We start from the raw sequence: 15,441 nt of genomic DNA, 5'->3' as shown, positions 1-15,441 counted from the left end.
AAGGAGTGGGGGGGCCCTGAATTGTTGTGCAATTATCTTTTACCCTTTAGTTCATAAGAGTTTAAGCATCAAAGTACTTGCTAATTTTCTCATCAGATGCAATCAGCACAATGCCATCAAAGTAATGGGTCGCCCAGCCAGGCATGGCTCAGCGGTTAAGCATCGACCTAGGATCCAGGCGATCGGGGTTCGATTCCCGGTCAGGGCACATGCCCGGTTGCGGGCTTGATCAATGACTTTCTCCTCATTGATGTTTCTATCTCTCTCTCCCTCTCTTCTCCTCTCTCTGAAATCAATAAAGATATATTTAAAAAGAAAAAAAAAAGTAATGGGTCAATATGATGTTCTATGGACTGTCAAGATGATCAAGTTCTGGGTAGACTACCTTAGAGCAGTGAGCAGGAGAATTGACATATAGCCCTGAGGCAAGATGGTGAAGGTGTATTGTTGGCCCTGCCAGGTAAAAACAGTTTCTGGTAGTTCTTACAAATTGGTTATTGCATGGTTATTTATAATTTACATTCTGCCTCTGCCATGAACCTGTCAGTCTCTAAAGGGTAGATAGCATGCCTTATTCATTTTTAGCCCCACAATCTATATACCTATACATAGAAAGGATATCATAAGATTTGGTTAAATGAATGAAGTAAATAACTCAGAAACCATAACTAAATTTAAAAAATGAATTAAGGCAGAAGTTAGTTGACTTCTGGTATAGGTGTGGAGTAGAAGAAGATTCATAGATGAGCTTCAAGAAGTCTTTATACCTTTTGAGTGGAATATAAACACACTTTATGTATGTGTATGCATATTGTGGCAGACACTGCTCTGCTGACAGAAACCAGTTTTGTTCTGGACTTGGATCAAGGTACCCTTGATGGTAGGAAAACCAGATTCCTACCCCAGCCTTGGAGTATCATGATGGAGCCAAGTCAGCCAAAGGAATTCAAGTTCATCCTAGTCCACAAGTGATCATGTGGAAGACCCAGAGTATGACTCAGAATGATCAAGTGTGGCCCAGTCTGGATTATGAGGGGAAGCGGAGGTAACAGGCCTCTTAACATAAAAAGCAGAGCCTTGTGAGGAAGAACTTTTTTGATACTGTCTTTCTTCCATTGAACATATACGTACGAAGACAAAATGTTTGGAACTCTGGAAGTCATGAGACACCCAACACGTTGAGGATGACAAAACAGAAAGAGAAAGAACCTAGGTCCTCGATGAAAACATTGAACCACTGCACACAACTGAAAACTATCTTCCTCGAGAATTTTTTCATATGAGATTACATTTCTTTACTGTGTAAGCCGCTACTACATAGATAGTCTGTTTCTTTCAGGGAAAAGCATTTTTCATAGATTTTCTTGGAAACATATCCTACTTTAATGCCATCTATAAGAGACTGTGACGCATAACCCAGCAAATACCATTCAAAGAAGTAAAAAAAGAAAAGCTCCAATTTACCTTGACAAAAGAGTAATATTCTTGACTGAGGCTAATGCGTACAGCAGCTTTTCTTTTTCTTGAGCTAATGAAGTTTTCTGATATTGACTAAGAGTGTAGTTCCATGAAGTCTCATTGCCAGAATTCTGCATTCCATACCGATACACCAGAAGTCTGAGATTTACAGGAATCCTAGAAGAATAAACAGTGTTTCAGAGATCTTCATTTTTTGTTTCACAGTTTAGAGTCTTCTAGAAATGAACACATGGTGAGCAGTTACCTTACGTTCCCGGTGAGCCACAGCTGAAATAACTGGGAAGCATTGCCCAAGGCTTCGCTGTCTCCCATCTTGCAGGCAAGCCCCAACACAGAGGCACGGAGTAACCTTAGAAAACAAACACACGCAAAGCAGGGCCGTAAGCATTTTTCAACACATTTTAAAACACACAAACAGACACTGAATGGATATTAGTTTTAAAAATGTAAAAAGTCACTTTGTGAGATGGTCTCCAGAATCATTCCATGACAGAGAGTCTGCAACCGGCTTCACTTGACCTCGGAAGTACTCCTGAAATAAAAGCACCACATACAATGAGTAATAATTCATTATTTGTCAACAATCTTTCAAGTATTATCATCTGCAGCCCCCTGGTTATAACCTTTTTTCTTCCTAGTTCAGAAAACTGTGGGCCTGTCATTAGGAAAGGGATAGATTCAGTTATGATCACATTGTAATATTGCTTCAGTCCTGAAGATAAGAACATCCTGAACATTCTCTGGTGTTTTATACAATGTTGGGTAAACCTCTTTTAGCTTCTGCTTTTCACTTAACATTTGTAACAAATAGAATAACACTCGACATACTTGCTCAAGTATTGATGAAATAGTAATAATGACATTATCTCAGTATTTGTGTATTGCCTTTGGATTTACAAAGGACATTTATATTATAAAATCTTAACTATCCCATTACCATAGGCAGCCAAGTGCTGACATTCTTATTGTACAAAGAAAATTAAGACTCAAAGATATTAAACCATTTGTCCAAAGTCTTTCATTTACTAAGTGGAAGAGCCAGAGATTCGAATTTAGAATTTGTGTAAAATTACAAGTGTCTTGCCAAAGTGTTACAGAAATCACAAAGTATTTAAAATGGCTACCTCATAATAAAATCTCAATGTGGAAATAACAGCAGTTATATTTTGGGAAGAATAAATTCATTTTGACCTAGATGAATCCATTAAAAATAGGACCTAGTTAGTATATACAATTTAAAATGTTGCCTATTTTAAATGAAATATTAATTATTGTATCCCTTGTAACACTAAAATATATCTTAAAGAGGTATACTGAACCAGAAATACTGATACATTTCAAGTTGAAAAAATAAATAGCATCTCTTTGCTTTGACTAGTCAAGTCATTGTACTTTCCTTTGATTTCACTTGGCAAGGAAGCTATGTTTTTGTCTCCCAGGAGCTCCTCCTCTCAGAAATTTTCCTATTCTGCTAATGACTAAGCATTTACTTTCACAAGATAAACCATTAACATCACCTCAATCACAGGGTATAGCTCTTTATCATCTTCAAACATGCTAATGATATAGGTTACAGCTGAAATGACTCTCTGCCATGGTAAAAAGTCATTTTCCGTATTGAGATACTTGGTCAAGTTCAGAGCCACTTTATAATCTAGAAGTTTAGCTCTAAGGAAGGAAAAACAAACCACAGTTAATTAAAAAGATAAATTAGTTTCCATGTAACTGAAAGAACTAATATAGGGACTATAGAATTCAAGGTTAATGAGAATCCTTCTATTACACCATTAAGAAAAATGCATGTATTGTTGAAGCCTAATCAAATAATTTTGTTCACAATGATATATTTTCAAACATTCAATAGTAAAGGGGAAGACAGAACATTAAGATGTACATTCGAAAAATCCCTGCGGCAAATTTTCAGATAAAACAAAAGCCATTTAGCTACGTGGTTGATGAATAAAACTTTAAAATGTTTGGTTCAGAAGCTAATTATAATAGACAAATACGATGATAAATATCTTATTGAAATTATTTGCATTGGAAGAGGAAACATGAATAACTGTACTCACAAATCATGAATGCTTAAAACATTCCAACTGAACTTGTATTTCCCATAAAACATCTTCTTTTTAATACATTTCCCAATAATATGGCTAAATAAAAGTGAATTTTGTTCCTCCAGAAAAGTTACTATGGACATTTAGAAGTTTAAAGAATCCAATTTCTTCCTCCTTAGAAGGGATTCTGGACCCCCTGAAATCATGTTCTTAGAAATCTCTCATGCTTCAGTGTTTAGCCTAGGTTTTAGAAGGAATTTTATGGGAATCTTGTTTTTCCAAATTACATTTTGAAAGTTTAAAGAATACATTTTAAATTATTGAATTAGTGATAGTGATGCGCTGAGTGCTGTTGTACTTGAGATCATTTTGTGAGTAGAGAATGTAATTACATCATGAATTCTCCCTAAGAGTTTGATTAGATGATGAACTAGCATTGGAGAGATAAAGAAGAATAAACATCTTCGACATCATATGATTTTTACTAATGAGAGATGATACAGAGTTTTCTTTTCAATTCGGAGAGCTGATTTCTCTTATTTTCTCAGTTCCTGAGCTGAGTTAGCAGGAGTTATATTTTGGAGCATTCAACCTCCCTAGGAAAAGTATAAATAATATTGAGAAATGGAGTGTTTTATTGAGAATGTTTGTTAAGTAAAAAAATATAGAAGTTGTGTTGACATTTGAAACTTGATAATTTTCTAATTTTAATGATTCTCTATTTTCTTCAAGGATAGAGCAACAATTAGGTCTAGTCAGTGTTTTCTTTGGATACTTCTGAAGAATAGTTGTTGCTCTAAGGATCAAATTAGCAAAGAGGCTAATGAAATTTTAGGAAGAATGGCAGATAATTTGGTCAGAAATCAAGTGGGCTGCACATTTCTGGCAGGTGAAAAGATTGGAGGGGTCTTGGTTACAAGGACCAGAAGAATTGGCTAATTGGGTATCATAAATCGAAGGAGGGAATCTGATGATCCAAATGTGAGAGGTCCTGACTAAGTACTATGTATTCAAATGTTGAAAAATCAATATCCTGTCTTAACATCTTATTTTTCCAGCACACTTGATAGCTATGAAAGCGTTCCACTTTGATAGCACTTGCTTTCTTTAAGTCTAAGTCATATGGTCAGAACACTGGACTGGGAGTGAATTTTTGATGCTTGATATTACAGAAGATAATATTTTGAGAATTAAGATAATGTATTCTGCAGCTCCTCCCCATGGAATCAGTGATATCTGATACTTCAGAGGAAAAGCAATACCATTTAGAACCAAGATTCTCAAATTTGAGCATATATCAGCAACACTGGGCAGTTGGTTAAATCACACATTCTTGGGCCCCATCCCCAGAATTTCCGATTCAGTGAGTCTGAAGTAGGGCCTAAGTATCTACATTGCTCACAGGTTGCTAGGCAATGCTGATACTGCTGGGACTACAAGTGAAGAACTATCTTTTCAGTGCAAAGGCATCTATAGTGCCCCACCCAGATCTCTTTACAACGCTGCGTTGGCTAACAGCTGCCGCCTGCTTCAGGCAACAGCCCTTGACCACATACACCTATCTTGCTTCTAAGAGGTTCTGCAACCCCTACTCCTAACCACTGATCAATCGTCTGGTTCAGGAATGCAACAAACCTGCCTGGGTCCCTCTAATTGGTCCCACTCTGTGGGACAATTCATAGCTTCCCGGTAGAATCTGGCAGAGCTAGACTCCAGATGAGGCCATAACTCTGCTCAGCTTCCCCCGCCCCCCAGCCCCATCCTGCTTCTTGCACTCTCTACCTTGAGAGATACTCTGGCAATAACTACATGGACTAGAACCCCCATTTCAGACTCTGCTTCTAGGGAACTCCACCCAAGAGCATTCTTAATCAATTTTGAGTCTCAAGTTCCATTTCTTTTTAAACCTGTAGCAAATAGCAGTTCTGAAAGCCAGGCTTGATTGAGAATTTTCTTTGTTCCAAAAGCTTCCATTTAGACAGTGAGAACCAGCCGGAAGGCCTCGAATCATAGACTTTCCTGTAATTGCTAGTGTAGAAAGGATGGAGGTTATCACTTAAAGAAATTCCCACCAGACTCATGGAGAAGAAGAGAATGAAGGGGCCCTCCTATCTTGGGCTGGGGCACGCAGGAAGCTCGGGGAGTCTTGTAACAAAGGTTTGTTTCTGCTTCCCTGGGTGTGGCCTGGAAGGACTGCACAGTCCTCAGAGAGAAGTCCAAGTTCAGCACAGTATCCTGTTAAACACGGCTCTTAAATGGGATAGTAGAGCAACTGAGAGAGGTGCCCAGGTGGATGGGATGGACCCCAGGTGCTCATGCTCAGCAAGGCCTCCAGGTGCTGTGGAGAGTTTGGGAAAGTTTCCATATATCTGGTCTCTCAGCATTAACTTGCCAATTAAATTCAGGTTTCTGTCTTAAAACAGTCTCTTTGCAATCAACTAGACCCCCCTTTATCTTTTCCCATTTTCCAACTCCTCCTTTAAAAAAAAAAAAAAAGGTGTGGGGGGGCATCCAAGAGACGTAGGAAAGTTCTTTATCTGGTTCTGTATGGTCCTCTGGTCACCTCTGCAAGCTGGTCAACTTGATGTTCACCTGGGGGTGTTTATTTGCTAGCCTGTTCCTCACCTTGCATATTGTTGGAGCCACTGGTCCTTAAAACCTGGCTGGAATTCCCTTTGCATCATTGGCTTAGTTGGTCCTTTAAGCTGTGCTCTGTGCCATGCTTCCCTCTCCCAGAAACTCCTGCTCCCACCCCTGGGCTTGTTAGCCAGCTCTCCGCTTTCCCTTATGTTAGCCTTTACCCCTCTCCTGGCTTTAGCACACAGAGGGCTGCCGAGCACAACAGAAGTGATCAAAAATGACAAACCCTCCTGCAACAGGGGTACAACAGAGGATCTTCTTGTGTCAGTTTTGGCAAGGCCCCCAAACTAGGCCCTTTGGCCTACACTCCAAAGTAAGATGCAGGCCCACCCCATCGGGGCTCACATGGTCAGGAACAGATTTTGTGACCCTTTGCTAATAACGCACCATCATCCTAATAAAGAGGTTGGAGCAGCTAAGGGGGAGAGAGGGACACTGTAGACGAGGGCTCTGGGGAGTGCTGTCAGTGGACTATGAGGTTGTCCCCTCACATCAAGCCTAGGGAAGGGGCCTGTAATGGGACCACTTGGAGAATTTTATAGGTGTGTCCTGGAGCTTGGAGGCACAGTGGTCTGGTGTCTGACACTCCGAGGATTCTAAAGGAGGAGACACCGTGTCTGGCTAGTGCTCTGACCTCAGAACCAAGAGATGGGACTGCATGGGATGGCTTGTCCTTTCTGACTTTGTTGGGGCAAAGAATAAATGAATACTTGCTAAGGACCAGAAATGGGTCAGACGTGTGCACTTGCCCCTCAAGGTAACTGCAGGAGAAACACCCTTGGTCATGGAATGGGTGTGAGCACCAAAAAAACACCACCTCATGAAGGGAGCTTTCACCACACAAGGAGAAGAGTCAGTGTTAAACATCGACGAGGTTCAGAGAGGAGCAAAAGCAGGCCCCGTGTCCTGAGTGTTCCTCTCTTCACTGGCTCTACTCACTTGAATGCTGGGGAACCCAGAGGCAGCATGAGTGAGAAGCAGAAATTCCATGCAGGGAAATGGAGGGGAAATCAAGGCACTGATTTCCCACCGCAGGTGGCCGGCCTGAAGCTGGCCGGAGCTGGAGGCTTGAAATAACTTTAAATGAAGTTGAAAACGTTGATGGTTTCATTGGACTGGGCATATAACGAACTGAGCCTGTTTGGGAGACTCAAGGGGACTGGGTGAATTTTTACTCCATATCTTAACAAATGTGTCCAGCTTGGTATTTCATCCAGGGCAGTGAGAGAACTAGCTAGCTCCTCAGATCTGGGGACAGGGGAGTCAAGAAAACATTTCTTTTTAGATGCGCCCTTTTAGTCCTGTTTATGAAACAGGAGAGTTACACTTCTTTTTGAACACGTGAGTAGATCTGCATAAATTCACCCAGGCACTTACTTGCCTAACTACACAGTCCTCCTTTTTTTCTTCCTAAAGTTTCAGAGTGGTCTGGCCCCATCTCTAACTGAGCCTGGTGGAGTCTGCTCCTCTCCGAGTCCTGTTTTGCTCATGTGTTGCAGGAGGTTGGACTGTACCTCAATAGCTCAGGTCATATCTCAGGTATTTTCTGGATTGGTTGTTGTGTGATTCTTCATGTTTTTTCATTTTCAAATTTGTTTCAATTTCTGCCTTTCTGCAGTTCTTCAGAATGTTACGGGGCTACGGCCAAGGAGCTGAGAAAATGTGACTTGTGTGAGTTGTTGGTTTTACGCATAGATCCTCAGAGGGAACTGTTCAAGAGGCTTTCACTCCTTAAAGCACAAAGAACTGTGTGTGTTGTGTTGTGATGGGAATTAGTCTATAAAGATATTACAACATCTGTGTAATTTTTAACAGCAAAGGTGCTAAGCTTTGGAAATGATCATTATGTATTCACAGGAGAGTTTTCCTGGAAAAAAAAAAAATCTAAATGGTTCTATTACATTTTAAAATATTAATCATCTTTTTTCACCACTTAATTTCCCAGGTCTACGTGGCGCCCAGGCCAACACTGTAACCACTGAGAAACACCAACCAAGGATAATATCAGTATTTTGGCTATGAGGTTCATACGTACTTTAAAAAAAAAGTTAAAGAAAACAATTATGTTATAAATAGTGGCTTTGAATATTTTAAACTAAAATTCATTCTTAAATTTTGTTGTAATTCATTAAAAAAAATTCATGACAAAATCCACAGTATTTTAAGTGATCTAGTCTCATTCCAAAACCCACCTTGCCAAGGCAAAAGCATCATCAATAAGACTTGCACGATCAGCAGAAGAAAAACTCTGGAAAGAGGAAGAAAAAGAGGTAAAAAATGTGGTTCTTAAAGCAAAGTGTTAAGATGCTGTTCTTAGAACAAAAATAAAACAATTCACAGTCATTGCTACTCTTACCTCACGGTTGGAGGAAAGATTGGTAGCGATCAGTTCCCAAGTTGGTACTTCATAATTTACACGATAAAACCCAATGTGATCTGGGTTTATTTTGAGAAAACCATTTCCACCAGGCTTAGGAGAGTTCAAAGTTATTCCTGTGGTAGTAAATAAACACTAATGAGAAACATATTTGCATATAATGTAAACACAGAAATTAGACCCAGAGGGTAAAGAAAGAAAAGAAATATTAGCTCAAAGACCTGAGTTTGATTTGGATCCTGAGCCCCAAAGCCTAATTCTTATTTAGTTGCCCAACTGTAGAATGTCACTGTAGTGCCTAAGCTGAAAAAAAAAGGAATGTAAATTAGCGTCCTGTAATTTGTGACTTATACTTTTTACTGGCAGAAGCTTGCCAAATGTGTAAAATAATTTTGTGCCTCAATCCTTCACTAAAAGAAAACAGTACCTAAAAATAGAGAAGTTATAATGGATTAATTAATTACACAAAAAATATTCACTGGAACAGCCTGGGGAGGCGACAAAAATGTAAACATTTAAAAGAACAGTTTGTTTATTTAAATCAACATTCAAATGGATGGAAATGGCTATGGCTAAGCAGAATAATGACTGGAGAATCAGCAACGCTTTAAAATGTCCAGAAGGCTTGCGATAGAACTGAAATCCAAACATGACATTCTTGACTTCATAATCCATTTCATACTTGCTCTTCCAATTTTATTTATCTTTGTAAAGTCTTCTACTTCCTTATTTCAATTGATTACATCAATGCCTTTTCATCAATGGATTTTCTGAATTAACTTTCTAAAGTAGCATCCACTATTTACATAAGGCTCTAATAAATAGATTTTAGAAGCTCAACACTGAAGGAACAGAGGCTTATGTTTTAGGTAAAATACACCCTTAAAGTAATAGCTATGCTCCGACACGACCAGATTTGTTAGGATCATGTGTGTGTGTATAAATATGGTTTGCATGGACAAAGTACAATTTACATAAGGGTGTGGGAATACTTAGTATATTAACATATTTGAGGAATTGCAAATAGTTGGATGTAGTGACAGTGTAGGATGTGATATTGGGAAACAGGAGATGAGGCCTGAAATAAGGGCTGGGCTTCAGTGTGGAGCCACGTTAAGGAATCCATCTGCTGAGGACGGTAAGATGGTGAAGATTTTTAGCAGAAAAACAGGCTTAAGTTTGTTTTCTAGAAAGACAATTTTGATAGCGGTATGAGAGACCAATTGCAAGGAGATTCTAGAGCCCACTGCAATGATCTAGGGCAAGAGAGAGGAGGGCTTACACTAAGGCAGAGACGGTGAAAACAGAAGAGAGGCGATGTATTCAAGAGACACACCGCAGGCGAAATCAACACCGTTCTTTTTTCTGTTCTTTTTTTTTTTAGCATTTAAAGAAGCCATTTATTGAGTTTATCGTTTTGTTTTTGCATATTACACTCTTTTTTTTTTTTCCTGCCGTGGAGGGTTAGGGGAGGGAAAGGGCCTGCACGGTGGGACGAGCATGTCACGCTGCAGAGCAAGGAGAGGGATCCGTTTGGGAGGAAAGGTGATTTAAATTTTGGAAGTGGTTGCAAGGTTTGGAAGGTATCCAGGACACGGTAGTTTCTCCTAATATATATGTGTGCCCTCTTCAACAGGACAGTATGTTTCTTTAGGACCTTTCAGAATAGACACTTGACAAATTATAAACTTTTACCTCACTCATGTAGTATTTATCTTTCTTTGTCATTCTCCCGTGGACAGGTTGTTAAAAGGAAGCTAATCTTTTGGCAAACGCACCCTCTGAATGTTTGTATCAGGAGGAGAGCCTCTGGCGAAGCACAGGGCCATGTGTTAGGGGAGAAAGAGAGTGGACTTGCGGGGCTGACAGATGGAGGAAAAATCCTTGCTCTGTGACTTACTGGCTGTTTGATCTTGGCCAAAGCACTTGACCTCTCTGTGTTCCAGTTCACCATGAGGGAGCTAGGGATAAAATTCCCTCACAGGGCTGTTGTGAAGATTAAATAAGATAACACAGTAAAGTGTTGGTCATATAGTTATGTGTCCAACAGATGGTAGCTATCCCATTATTATGAAAGGGGATATGCCTCCAGTTCTATAAATAGCAAAGCAAATATAAATAAAGTTGAGAAGTTCCTGGCAATCCATCTAAACACTGCAGTATTTTAGTGTGCTTTATATATACCTAGTTAAGCCTGTCTAAAGTTACTGTGATTTTTCTCACTTTATAGATGAGGAAGCTGAGATCCAGGAAATTAGTAGTTAAAGACTTTCCAGGTTCATGCTTCTTTCAGAACAGTTGTCAACAGCGAAATCCTGCTGGGTTGTTTAGTTACACAATGAAGCAATTAGGAGTAAAATATTGATGCTTATTCCAGAAGTAACATTATGTTTTTATCTTCTGTGTGTGTGTGGCTTTCACATACATGCACGTAAAAACACACAATACACAGAATGGACCCTTACTGTTTTTATGATTAGTAATCTTTTTCACTTGAAATTATATTGTAAGCACCTGCAATTTTGTTTTATATACATAAAAGTGTAAATTTAATGGTCACATACTCTATTACTCAATTTATGAAATACTTTGTTTCTTTTCATGCTAATTTTGTGCACAGAAGTGTTGAATGAACTATTTCTAGGTAGGTGTTCTTTCTAGAAAATTATTTTTTTCTTCTATTGTTTTTCTAGATGGTATAGAAGACAAATAATTACCTTTCCAAAATTTCATGCAGAGGTTAATTTCAACCCAAATAGATTTCAGTAACAGAGCACACATAACAGCTCTTTAATGTACTATTTTATATGAATAATTATAACAAACTTTAGACAACTGGACAGCTTGTGATAGCCTGAGATTCCTAGGAAAAGAAACATTTTTCTTTGGTGATAAAAATTCTGTGCTGCATTAATCCTTATGTGAATTATTTTTCAGTATAAAATGACAGCTTATATCTTATTAAATTTTGTGTATTATTTAATAGTAAAACAGCTGAAATATACAAGGATAGTACTTTTTTACTAATGCACACAAACTTTACTAGAGAGCTAAAAATTTCAAGCAGATTGCACTATCAGGATTTGGGGTCAAGGAGAAAATTTCAATCTCTGGAATTAAGACTAACATGAAATTTGTAAAATGGATTGCTTATCCATTTATGATAATGTTTTCAACAAGTTACTTATTCAAGAAAGTATTAATGATTGTGCCCCTTCTCAATTCCAGCACATGGCCTAGAGAATCTCCCAGGGAAAAAAAAAAAAAAGCTGTAGTATTGCTATGTAATACATAATATGCAGGAATCTGGAAAGATGCAACCTGACTGTGATGATGAAGGATTATCATTGGCAGTGGTTTTGGTGATGGAGAAGACCTCCTGCAAAGAAGAGTTGGATAGTGAAGGTCTGTCAGTGTGCCTCCAGCCTGCCCAAGGAAGCAGGTGCCCAAGTGAGCTGGTATATACGTGCCAGATCTTTGGACAGAGCTGCTTCTACAGAAAACAATGTATGTGGCAAAGACTTGTTAGTTATTTAGCACACTGTTCCCATTTCCTCCTGGGTACAGTTACACTCTAATTATGAGCTTCCTTTGCAGTTAGGTGGCAATGTCTGATTGAAAACTGGCCATAAATGTGGGTAAAAGTAATAAATGCTCTTCTAGGCCTGATCCCTTCATTATCTTCCTCTGCCACCTGGCCAAATGCGAAAGATCTAGCAGGGGTGCCCCAGATGAGGGGCAGGAGGGAATGGAACCATAAGAAGAAAGAAAACAGAATTGCTAAGTCATTTTTGGGGGAAGAGCCACTTAGGAGACATGGCAGGTCAAGAACACTTTCATTGGATTGTTGCATGAACAAGAAATTTTTATTGCGTGGAGTCACTACTGATAGCCTCCAAATGCAATAATTAGACTCCCCTGGGTAGTGCGATGTGTAAGGCTATCACAGTTTGATGACATCTCCAAAATAATTGATCTACCTTAGTTCTTTCTTTACCCTTATTAAGTACACTTTCTTCCTGGGAAAAGAAGCCTAATTACCTGAGTATTCTGGTTCACTGTGGCAAGTATATCTTTATTTGTGTAAATTAACAAATTAGCATTCTCATGTGTTTGACTTATCTGAATAAATCTTCCAAGACTTGCTTGACCAGGGCTGAACTGATGAAACTGAGCTTCTCAACCTGCAAAACTGAATCCTTAATGATTCAAAGTCTAAACATTCCATGAAGCTCAACTTGAAAGAATAAAGACAGTCTCTTGTTCTCTCTTTGCTATTAAATTTAAAAATATATTCCCATTATTATTTTGATATGAAATACTTATATATAACTACTATCAAATCTTAGTAATATCCTACTTATTTGATAGTTAGGATTTGGCTATCTAAACCATCCAGAATGGATTCTCAAATTTGAAAGAATTACGAAGACAGTCATCACACGGTCATGGTGAAGGACTGTGTCCTAGATCCTCTCCTAGACCCTATGTATCTAGGGATGCCTATTTTAAAATATTATGTTTTAGCAAGATTGATTATCTGATATCACGTGATATCCTTCAATTCTTCTGGATGTTAGAAAGCAGCAGATTAAAAACAAAAAGGTGGTATGCTACTAAATGTAGATGCACTGCCAATAGCCATAATAGTGGCTAATACTAAAGATAGAGAGAGGTATGAAGTACACACAGGTAACCTCTAAAAGCACAGCAGTGGGGCAGACATGCTTCCAGTGAGCAGTGACTTCCTAAACTCACCCTACTGGGAACAGGGCGGGCAGGGGACAAGGAGAGTGACCTGTAGTTAGTGTATTCCCAGAGCTTGTAATTTACTTAAAAAAGAAAAGTCAGAGCATATGAAACTTAAACAACAATGATGATGTTTTAAATATAAAGTAATAATACTAAGCATAAGGATTAATAAATCTGACAGCATAAACTCCACTATAGATGGCAAGAAGAGAGATTTTTTTTTTTAGGGCAAGTTAGAATAACCAGAGAAGCTTCTGTGATAGAGGTTCTCTTCTTGAGTTATAGATTGCTTGTTTATTTTTTTAATGTTTAAAATATTATGTAAAACACAAATGTAAATAAAAGGCCTTGGGGGAAGTCCCAGCATTGCCTGGGAAGTTTCTAGCTGATGACTCATCAAGGAAACCTAGAGGAGGGAGGTGAGGCGGGTAACCTGAGCTGACAGCCCACTCGGTGCTCTCAGGACTTGATCTTCTCTGTGCCCTGAGCCGAGAGCAGAGGAGGCCCCCAAACAGGAGACAGGAACTTAGAGCACAGCCTAAGAATGGAGCCGGCACTTTGAAGTAGGAAGAGATGTCTAGTTTGCTTCTGGCTAAGTGACCAGTCATGATTCTGAAGTTTCAGATAAAAATATGTTTTGTCACCAAAGCTCTGTGGACATTAGAGTTTATTAATTCGTTCACTGATTGGTTCATTCATCCATTCAATAAAATACTAGGTACCTGCAGGAGATACAGAACAAACACACACACACACACACACACACACACACACACACACACAAATAAGCTCCATTTCCCCAAGGAATAATCTATGGGAAGGGGACAGACAGGTAAGTCATTAGTTATAGCCAAAAAAAAAAGTTCTAACTCTAACGACAGAGGGCTAGAGTCTCTGTGAGAGCCCTGCTCTCTCACTTTCATCCTAACATGCTCTGTCCAGAGCACAATTCCTGTCTCCACTTGGCCAAGGCTGTTGCCCATTTAAACTCTACCTGTAGGCCCCCTACCTCTAAGCCTAGATGTCTTCTTTAGTAATCTTTCCTGAACCCCCAAATCTGGGCCAGTGCCTCTCCAGTGAGCCCCTTTGGATATTATCACAAGAGGCACTTATGACACAATATTATATTTGCCTGCTGACCTGTCCACACCCTCCCTAGACAGTAAGTGCCACAGGATAAAGACCGTGCATTTTCCCTTTCAGTATTGTCTCCATGCCTATCCCTGTGTCTGGCACTTAGGTTGTCCTCAAGAAATCCTTGCTTGAAAGAGCTAATTAATAATTTAACTAATTAAAGATGAAATTCATTATTCAAATATTCTGTCTAATATGTATATAAAACATGTAAGAAAGATGTTTATTGTTGTTAATGCTTGAAATTTATTTAATGAAGTACTTGAGTAAGCTTTAGTTATCTGAGAAATTCACTTGTGTGGAAACCTCACTCCATAAAAAATGATAGGCAAATTGTGTCAGTGTAGGTGAATTATTCATGCTATTAAATTTGTAAACAGCAAGTCAAGCAGCTTCCAAGACATTTCTCCAACCTTCAATTAACCAATGGCGATCAATGGTGAAAATATGCAGTAATAGTTAAACCAAGTTCACTGAAAGCCTCCCAGTGGAATCCTGGCCTCGTTATGCCTTGAATCAGTGCTATTACACATTTTGAAAGGTGCCTTTTTCTCTGATTCTCCATTTTCCTTTGGCAAATGTGCTTCTGAGTAAGAAAATGGTCAGAAGACAGTTTAGGAAAAAATAGAGCTTGGTACTCAAACACAACATAATCATAAAATGCCGAGACAAAATTGCATTGATCGGGGAATTCTGGAAAGATTCAACAGAGTCGTTGACCACTATAATTAAATTGTCAGCATAAATGGCCAAGAAAAAGTTTTGTTGTAAAAGCAACAGAAAGGGATCTTAGCTTGGCAGTTGCAAAGCTGGTAAAGATTACAGTAAAAGTAAAAATAAAAAATAAAAAATCACAAAAGAATTTATAATGAAAGTAAAAAAACCCAAAGTTGAAAAGCACCTATTGTACCCACACAGACTTGCACACAAGTGTTTATAGCAGCATTATTCACAAAACAGCCCAAATGCCCATCAACTGCTGGATAGATATATAAAAGG

The 15,441-nt window shown here is 38.8% G+C and overlaps 1 protein-coding gene across 1 annotated transcript in view; it reads right to left on the bottom strand.

The window, feature by feature from the left end:
* The window catches only part of ENPEP (glutamyl aminopeptidase), an 81,562-nt gene that overhangs the window by 11,325 nt on the left and 54,796 nt on the right, over nt 1-15,441 (bottom strand). The window contains exons 12-17 of the mRNA XM_081123408.1: nt 8,536-8,672; nt 8,372-8,427; nt 2,997-3,147; nt 1,938-2,011; nt 1,724-1,828; nt 1,465-1,635 (exon numbers count right to left, since the gene is read on the bottom strand). Coding sequence (XP_080979534.1) covers nt 1,465-1,635; nt 1,724-1,828; nt 1,938-2,011; nt 2,997-3,147; nt 8,372-8,427; nt 8,536-8,672 — 694 coding nt within the window. The remainder of the gene's footprint in view (nt 1-1,464; nt 1,636-1,723; nt 1,829-1,937; nt 2,012-2,996; nt 3,148-8,371; nt 8,428-8,535; nt 8,673-15,441) is intronic.

This window comes from Miniopterus schreibersii (assembly GCF_964146895.1).
Source record: "Miniopterus schreibersii genome assembly, chromosome: 1".
Classification (NCBI taxonomy): Eukaryota; Metazoa; Chordata; class Mammalia; order Chiroptera; family Miniopteridae; genus Miniopterus; species Miniopterus schreibersii.
The sequence above is the reverse complement of the archived record's forward strand: the minus strand, read 5'-3'. Positions and strand labels throughout refer to the sequence as shown.